Below are 9,204 nucleotides of genomic sequence, written 5' to 3'. Positions count from 1 at the left end.
CAGCAGGCTGGCAGGAACAGCAAGACAAACACCACATCTCAGCTTTGTTTTTTCTGGCTGTTGAACTATTCTGAGCTACAATGTCACAAAGCAAGTTAGCTTTGTGCTCTGCAGAGGAAACATCTGTGGAATCCCAGTTCTTTGTTCCGCCAGTGATTAGCATTTACTACTACTACAGCCTGACTGTTCCAAACACTCCTTTAAGCTGCCAAGGCAGAAACCCACCATGAGGACTATCAAAAGTTGCAGAGATTCACTCAGTCAGCTATATCACTCCAGGCAGCTGACTGGGATTTTATGAAAGCAGAACATGTGAGGCTACTGGACAGGTTTATAAACACAGAACATCAACACTGAAATCTCCCCAGGATGTTAAACAACATTAGCGTAATCTGGAGACAAACAAGAGCATCCACAGACTCTCCAAGCTGGAAGGGTGAATTCATCATTGGCACTTTGGAGAAACTTGTGATGGCAATGCATATGTGGCAGAGGAACACAAAAGGCTTAAAAAGCAAGTTAGTTTCTAGACACTACCTGCTTAAAAAGCAAGTAGAGAGCTATTTATAACTTTTATTTTGCCAGCAAGCTTTTGTACTGACAAAGACATCTAAAATTAAAAACATAGTACCGAATGCTTACTTGCACTTCTCTATGGGATGAAGTTGGGTGAGAGGTCCTGCTGTCCCATGGATTTCTTGCTGCCTGCGAATGTTCCTTGTTGGTTTTGCTGCACTGGTCACATAAGCCATTTTTACTTGCCTGCCTGATACAGAAGCAAGGAGCAGAGGATACGTGGCTTCTTTTGCCCTTTACGTTCAAAGTTCAGTTGATAATATAGTTGTGTGACAACTTCTAGGTTTAAATTTGGGAAAAACTAATTCAGTAAAGCAGAATCTGGTACCAAAGTAGTAACTGAACCATGGCAAATCATATATAGACTGCATGAAGTATTTCTTCATTTTAACATTGGTATTTGTAATTACATTTGTAATCTTTGCATTGTTGCTTAGAATCCACATTCTAACCTGTAAGGTAAGATTGTCTACTGCATGCTACAAGTATTATGCATTAATGTACTGTGTTAATGCATGTATATTTTTCAAGCAACTTGTAAGTTAAAAGGAACAATGTCCTTTCTTGATGTCTTCTCCTAGAGGGACAGCAAATCACTAACCTCTACATATAAAGCATCAAGAATAGCAGAAGAAACTGACTTTTGTAAGTGGAAAAGCTAACCATGGATTTTACCTTTTGGTTTCTCAGACTGAGCTGAAAGAATATTTTTTGTCAGTGTCTTCAGTTTTTCTTCTCTCTGATTAGACAATCTCAAGTACATTTCACGCCAAGACTCATATTCCAGGAGGCTCTCATTTTTAAAATCTCTCTGGCAGTGTTTCTTCCACAAGTGGTCACACTCTTCTGTAAACGTCTAATTTGAACACAAGATATCTCAAGTCAAAGATTTAAAAATAACATTTTTCAAGAGTACCCATTAGCTGAGCCTGTAGACAAATCCCAATCCCCTGGTGGAGAAAGATGCAGAACACATGCTGTCACAGGTACCCCCAAGATGGAGCGTGGCAACACCATGCTGAGATATTGACTTCAGTCTAGAAATCACATAGCTTCATGTAACAGAGCTCTGTATTTGAGTTAGTGAGTTATGCTTACAGGCTACACTTGTGTTTCCAGCACAGGCTCAGGCCACACTAGCTCTGAACTTAAACCATACAGAAAAATGGCTAACCTGCACTATGAAGTGATACACGCTCTATGTCCAAATGCACTACAGAGCTGAAGTCCTAATGGTGTAGATAAGAAATCTACCACACACAAAGTCTCACCCCAGATACTTCCGAATTGGCATGCTTTGCAGCCTTAACAGTTTAACTTGAAAACAGTTGGTTCTGTAACAGCTTTCCCAGCTACATCAGCAGTAAATACCGAACACTTTCTCCTTATTTTTGGAAACAAAAACATTTTTCTACCCACGCTGGCTTTCACTTACTCAAGAGTAATAATTCTCCAAAATGCTTTAAATCCTAACACTTGAGAAGAGATGGCTTGATAATGACAGCTAAATACGAAGAAATAAGTATTCAAGATAGAAAACCAGTGTAACCCATGGAGAAACCATCACAAAGGGCACAAGGAAGGCAGAAACAGATGCCTCATGTCCTCCATGATCCCCTGAATTTAACAAGGCAGAAATTACCGGATTACATTCCTCTATTCGAAGCAACTGCTCTGGTGTGCAACGTGTTAGCACAGGCTCAAGAATTTCAAAGGGCACACCTCCTACTTCATGCAGTGCTACAAAAGAGGACAGTAGTTTTAGTATCTCATTTATTTTACTCAGTAGGTGACACCACTCAAACACTTTAAAAGTAAGAATACAAGTTAATTTTAGCAAGCACTGACAGAACACATGTTTTGAAGTCAGGCTATGAAAACACTTATAAATCAGCAGTTCCGTACTGACTGGCATTGTATTCAAGGATGGAGAAAGCATCTTTGAATAGCTATTGCCCTGTCTTTACCAATGTGCATCACTGCTCTCTGCCTACATAAGGGAACAAACAATTTCTTGATTACTCATTCTAATTTATGTAAACAAACATCTTGGAGGGGGGGAAAAAAATCAGCAGGCTTTCTGGCTTATAATTCATAGGACATTATATTTTAACTACAAATTGGAACTTTAAGAAAGGTTCAAAAAGAACCTTTTAAGAAAGCTTTCAAAACAAAGGTTCATTTTAGCATGGCTGTAAATCCACTTTTTTAAAGTGCCTTTCAACCTGCTCCATATCACCATTTACAGGGAGAGGCAGTATCTTTTACTAGGCCAGTTGCTGGTATGGAGAAATAAGAAGAAATCTGACACACTTTCAGGCACAGCCTGCTACAAATCCTTAAAAGTACTCACAATCAATATTATTTTGAAGCACACGGATGCACTGTTCATACAGCGTAAGCATCTTTGAAAGACAGACTGGTTTAGAGCCAGAGTAAACTTGCATTTTAGAGTTCAGTCTCCGTCCTGTGAATTGAACTGTTTCACTGACTTGCTGGGGTGCTTCTACAACAGGTGCTACAGAAGCTGCAAACAAAACATCAGGCAGGGGTTCCTTTATCTCCTGACATTTTAAAATACTTTAAACATTTAACTTTGAGAGAAACACAACTGGCAGGATACACATATATTCATTTTTCTTGAATACAAAAGTTACTGCAGTACAGTTTTGAGGCCCTTACATGTATTATTACATGTTACAGAAGTCTAACACCAAAACAGCATGTACGTTGAGTGAGCTGCATTAACCCAAACCAGCCTTACATTATTTAGGTCAGGTCTACATGAGCTGTATTGATATCTAGATTACTGTTACCAGTCAACAGCACATTACTGATCTCCCCAACCTATCCTACAGAACCCAGAAGCTGCAGTAGCAGCAATGTTTCAAGACCAGAGTGATACAAAACCATTGAAACCTCACAAGAACTGCTGGGGGAACCACTGGCACTTTGTGTCACTAACCTATAGAGGTCTTAGCAAGTCCTCATGCTGAAGCTAGACCTAGTGCTTCCTATATTTGTTTTATCTAAGGTAGTATCTACTAAGGCTTTGCCTGCTGTAAGGTATGGACAGGAGTAAAGATAAATGGTGCCTGTAGACCTCCCACCTGATTTATGCCTTCTCTACATCTGTGATAACCTACCACACTATTTCTTTATTCAGCAAGCCATAAGAGAAAAACCTTTATAACTCCCTTCAGTTTCTAAGAGAAAAACCTTTATAACTCCCTTCAGTTTCTAAGAGAAAAACCTTTATAACTCCCTTCAGTTTCTAAGAGAAAAACCTTTATAACTCCCTTCAGTTTCAACACGATTTCTACAGTTGAGAAATTGAAGGTGAGGCATTTCTTTGCCATGGACAGATGATCTATTATAGTTTAATTAGGAAATGGGATAAAAACATCTCTACAGAGCTGTAAAAACCTGCACTATTTCACATTTATCAGCCTTGCATATACTACTTACCTTTAAAGTCTGCAGCATATGGCGGAGAGGAGATTGAGATGCCTGTCAGAAATTTAGGCAGTGGAGTATTAAGAAGATCTTGGAGGGATGCCACCTTGGCCTGTGCATAGACAAGGGAACATTGCTTCAGTATTACAAATTTGGGTTTACTGAGGCTTAAAATTAGCTACTACTACCGGGAAAAAAAAAAAAAGAAAAAAAAAAAAGCCCTTAAGCAAATCCTGAAGCTAACTATGAGATAACTAGAACAACTGCTTTTCTGCATTAAAATTTAGTCACTGGATTACTTTTCAGCATACCCTTTCACATTCTTACTTACCAAGACTACATCACAAAAGGATCTTAAGGGGATATTTGCAATTAGTGCATAAAAAAGGATTAAAGAACAGAGAAGATACGTTCAGCTAACAGGGTTTCAGATAAATCATGGAGGTTAGAGGCATGCAGTGAATAAGACAAAACCACAATTAAACGTTTAAAAGCCAACTAAGTCTCCTATATTGCACTGAATAAACTTTTTAGCCTATTTGTTTTCCACAGATAACCCCTTAAAAAGGAATTTAAAGATGTTGCAGTCTGGCAACTACAGGTCCCTACAAATGCTTGGCACCATATGAACATCTAAATTGGGTCTTAGGTGAACTCCAATTGTAAGGTAGGCACAGCCCAAAACTTGTATCACCCTGAACTTCATCCCAGTATCTTTAATAACTTTTCACAACTGCTTGAACATCCAAGATTTTTCCTCAGTTTATGCTAGAGTATCATACACAAGCCTTTACATTAATATTTCTCTAGTTGGACAGAAGAAACCACATTCAGACTGCAGATCTGCCACAGTAAGTAAAGCCTGGAGCTTTCACATCACAGTAGAGATGAAGTCTAAGGAGCCCTCTAATTCCCAGTGCACAAAAGGGCTTCATTTAAAAGGTCTAATTAATACACATTTAGATCTACCTTGGCTCAGAGGAGCTATTTAAGCCTCATCTCCCTCAAGGACTAAGATATTTCAGTTTACAAACATATAAGCTATTTTTATATGCAGTACTGTTATTTACTTCAATGCATTGAAAGAAAGTTCAGTTCTACCACATACCTTAACATTCACTATTAAAGAACCACAGCATCTGAGAAAATGATTGTGCTATACACAAACAACTGCCATAGTCACAAACCAGGCTGGTCAAGAATGAAGAAGGGGCTATCTTTCCAAAAGTAAGCACCTTTACTTCGCAGGTAAACAGCAGATTAGCTTATAGATATCAAAGACCATTGCCATATTGGAACTAATTTTAAAAAAAATACAAGATGAATCAATTGCAAACTGCCAGTATGCAATAAATCAGAGGGGTGGGGGAGGAAGGGGGGTGCCCCAATTATTAGCAACTGCAATGCAATCATTATGTCAGAGCCAGGCAAGCTGTTGCCGAAAATGAATGCAGCTGAATTTCATTGAAAACGAGTCCAAAGCACTTACTCATCTGCAGTTTATTTGCTATTATCTCAACCATGCAGTGGTTTACCTTTTTATTGGGAGTTTCTGATCGATCATCCTCACATTTTTTTATACCTTCCTCTCCCTCTTTCACATGAGAAAAGTTTGAAGTCTTTTGTAGTAACGAGCTGTCTTTCTCTTCAGAGCACTTCTTTGGCTGTGCACCTGTAAAATAAGCCTTCCTCTTTCTTTTCTTTGTAACCTGATCATAATTAAGGTAAGATTCAAAAGACATAGTAGGGGGCTCAAATTCCTCATCACTAGATAACTTGTCTTTGCTTTTTATTAGAAGTTTTTGGTTTAGTTTCTTCATATGCTTAGGATTCCTCTTTTTGGAAGCATTCCTTCTAGGCTTTTCCTTCAGCTGTGGTAAGTCTTTACCGGCTACAGGGGAATTATGCTCTTCTGAAAAATTCTTGCTCTCTGTAGAGGTTCTCTCTTTGAAGTCGCTTTCTTTAGCTTGAGGACTGGTACCCTGGGAAACATGCTCAGAACCACTGTTACTATGTTCTTTATTATCACATTCTTTTTGAGACTCAGAATCTCTACTTTGGTGGATCTTTCCACTACAAGTACGGTGCTTATTCAACTTTTTAGAATTGGGAGCACTATCGGAACTTCTGGAGGCCAGTACTGATGCTTTGGACTTCCCTGGAGGCGCAACAACCTCGGAAATAGAAGATTTCGTCTCATCTTTTTCAGTATTTTGTTTTCTTTCTCTGTGAGTGCTGCAACATTTAAAAAAAAAAAAAAAAAAAAACCAAAACAACAAATCACATTCCACACTACATCTGATGCTAAATTCTTGAACAATGAATCTTTTTACCTATATCAGTAAAACTAGAAGCATTAAAATCACACGTGTCATAATTTTAGAAGCCCCAGAACTGTGCTCTGCTGTGCTCTTATTCTTCCATTATCAGTACAGAACCCCAAAGAAGCAGCTCCTGGGTCCAGCACTACTAATACTATAACAAGAATTGACAGCAAGACAAGTGGGGGGTATGACCATAAATGTCAGTAGGAACACATGCCCAACATGCTTACAGCGTATTGGATACCACCTTTTACACAAGCTTCCCTGTATGCTTTATAACACAGACATAGTACTTGAAATAATTAAGAGACAGAATTTACAACATACTCTGTAGCTGATACAGACTACAACAGGTCAGCCTGCTTATCAGAGTTTCTGGTATTCCACTTTGCCATTGTTTGAACCACTTTAGATTTAAAATGCACTATTTAATCTAAACCTCTGGCTTTCTCAGCTCAAAATGTCAGAGGTCTCAAACTGTCTGAAGTACAGTCAGCCTGGACATGGTGGTGGTGGCTGCTTTATTCTGAAGAAGTCACACTTCTTCAGTGTGACTCCTCCAGTATTGGAAGCGTCTCTCAGCCCACAAGAGCATTATAGGAAAGCCTTCCATAAAGCCAAATCAGAAGCTGCCCCATATTAACCGTCACCTCTGGGAAGAAAGAGCAATCTTCCTACTTCCCTGAAGAACAGTGCTCACCATTGGCTTAGTCCCGCTTCCATGAGCAGGACTAAGAACTTGCGTCAGTCAAAAGAGGCAGCTGAAGTGTGAGTGCTGGTTGGCTAATTGACCGATACTGGTTACTCTGATTTGTGTGCTGATATTTTATAAAAGAAAAACTCATTTCTTCCACTCAATTTATTCATTAGTCCTAATGCTTATTTGCCATTCCAAACACTTTCCTAAGCTTTCCGAAGTTGTATTTTATAAAGTTACACTACAGTATAATTAACTTTCAGAAAAAAGTTAGCTCACCTACCTTGTCTTTTCAGAAGGAATAAGTTTCTTCCATTGTTTTACCAGGGTTTTAGCTATATTCCCAGCAGTGGCATGTTTCCTAAAACTGTTAACTGTTTTGCCTATGCCAGTTTCCTGTTGAAGATAGCGCAAGAAAGATGGGCAGAATAAATCACAAACAACATCCCAAATAAAAATCTCTAAAACCATTACAAACAGTATCAGCCTAGTAGTCAGCGCAGTCTTACAGCAGCTAAAAAAAAAAAAAAAAAAAACAAACACACTTTTTATACCACAAACAGAACTGTAGGCAGATATTTATAACCAAATATGGGGAATAAAATGCAGTCTTAATTCATAAAACTAAGAAGTTGTTTTCCTCCATTAAATGTATTTATTTCAGTAATTTCACTTGTCTCAAATACTTATGCCCACAAAATCCATACTGCTCCAGTGCATTAGATTAATCAATTCAAATTCCCCTTAAGCTTACGCAGCTACATTTTAGCATGTTGGAGAGCACGTATGATGGACATATTGTAATCTAAAATGCATCTCAACCACAACAGTAGTACAGCAGTTAGGGAAGCAGAGTTCATATGGACTAAACTCCATCTCAGTTTCAGCCACAGGGGAAGTAAAAAAAGGACATTTAAAACCTGTCATTTTCTGGTTTTCCCAGTACAATTATTTTCACATTACTGTTTACCCTATTTATGTTCTTCAAATGCATCAGAAATATGTGGAGTTCCCAGCTGCGAGACATCTCTTTCCTCTATTTGACTTGAAGGCTTTCAAAGTCTGTCACATTATAAAACACGCAAGTTTACTGGGAACGCAAGTTGTCTGGCGAAGCCCTTTGTTATTTTAAACAACTAATAGCAATTTTGTTTTCCAATTCAAAAAAAAAAAAAAAATCAACACATTTTTCTTCTTCCCAGAATTCAGACACTTTGCTCATAATAACTCAAAGTGTCATAGACCAGTGTGAGAATTTCTAATACAACATTTGATAGGATGCGTCTTGGATAAGGATACAAGTCACAGGTATCTTTACTTGGGATGCCTGCTCTTTAAATGAAAGAAATTAACTTTGAACTGCTAATAAAAGACAAGATTTAGACAACTGACCTAGAGAATAGTTTACATATTTGCTTTGATTTACACATTGACTTGAAACGAGTTTTATAGTGAGAAGAAACCAACTCTGAGTAGTAAAGTACTCTCTATATGCTCAGATTCTTTCTCAGTACTATCACTGTTGGCATAATACTGCATTTGTCAAGCCATATACCCAGCTTCCACCTCATTTTTGGAAGAGATTCCATGATTCCCTATAGAGACATCTAAACAATTCACGATTAAGAGTCAAAATTACAAAATGCAACATGTTCACCGCTTCTATGATTGCAGACCTCTGACATTCACACCGTAATTCAGCATGGAAGAGTAATGTATTATTGGTCACTTACCACTAGAATATCCAGCGATATATCCAAATTCTGTAGTACCTCAAGTGTTTTTATAATCTGGAAGAAAGCATCAAATTCATAAATTCTATTTTTCTCATTCCGATTCACACATTTAATCCAAACACGCTCAATAGTGTTAAGAGGAATATCCAGCAACTCCAGGAAAATGTAAGTACTCCTTTACTGCACAGCAGGGCTGTGTCTGAAGTCTGGGCTGTGAACCAGGACAGTTCTGACAACCCCCCAGTTTCAGTAACACCAGAAAATCCAGTAGGTATGAATTTACCACAGAGATTATATTAAAGATCAGTAATACAACAGTACACCTGTAGAACAGGCTACCTACATATGCTCACACTCCTTGTGAAGCAGTGACCCTTATTTGCCACAGAAGCAATAGAAAAGCTGCATTATGCAG

General features: G+C 38.3%; 1 protein-coding gene across 1 annotated transcript in view; it reads right to left on the bottom strand.

The window, feature by feature from the left end:
- LOC104412674 (transcription elongation factor B polypeptide 3-like) overlaps nucleotides 1–8,843 on the bottom strand; it is a gene marked incomplete at its 5' end in the record, with an annotated part of 11,292 nt that extends 2,449 nt beyond the window's left edge. Inside the window, 8 exons of the mRNA XM_010023458.1 lie at nucleotides 643–766; nucleotides 1,252–1,432; nucleotides 2,219–2,316; nucleotides 2,930–3,094; nucleotides 4,045–4,144; nucleotides 5,568–6,267; nucleotides 7,337–7,449; nucleotides 8,787–8,843. Coding sequence (XP_010021760.1) covers nucleotides 643–766; nucleotides 1,252–1,432; nucleotides 2,219–2,316; nucleotides 2,930–3,094; nucleotides 4,045–4,144; nucleotides 5,568–6,267; nucleotides 7,337–7,449; nucleotides 8,787–8,843 — 1,538 coding nt within the window. The remainder of the gene's footprint in view (nucleotides 1–642; nucleotides 767–1,251; nucleotides 1,433–2,218; nucleotides 2,317–2,929; nucleotides 3,095–4,044; nucleotides 4,145–5,567; nucleotides 6,268–7,336; nucleotides 7,450–8,786) is intronic.
- Nucleotides 8,844–9,204: the final 361 nt, after the last annotated feature.

The sequence above is a fragment of the Nestor notabilis genome, unplaced genomic scaffold (assembly GCF_000696875.1).
Source record: "Nestor notabilis isolate BGI_N333 unplaced genomic scaffold, ASM69687v1 scaffold2571, whole genome shotgun sequence".
In the NCBI taxonomy this organism is placed as follows: domain Eukaryota; kingdom Metazoa; phylum Chordata; class Aves; order Psittaciformes; family Psittacidae; genus Nestor; species Nestor notabilis.
This window is presented reverse-complemented; position numbering and strand designations above follow the sequence as displayed.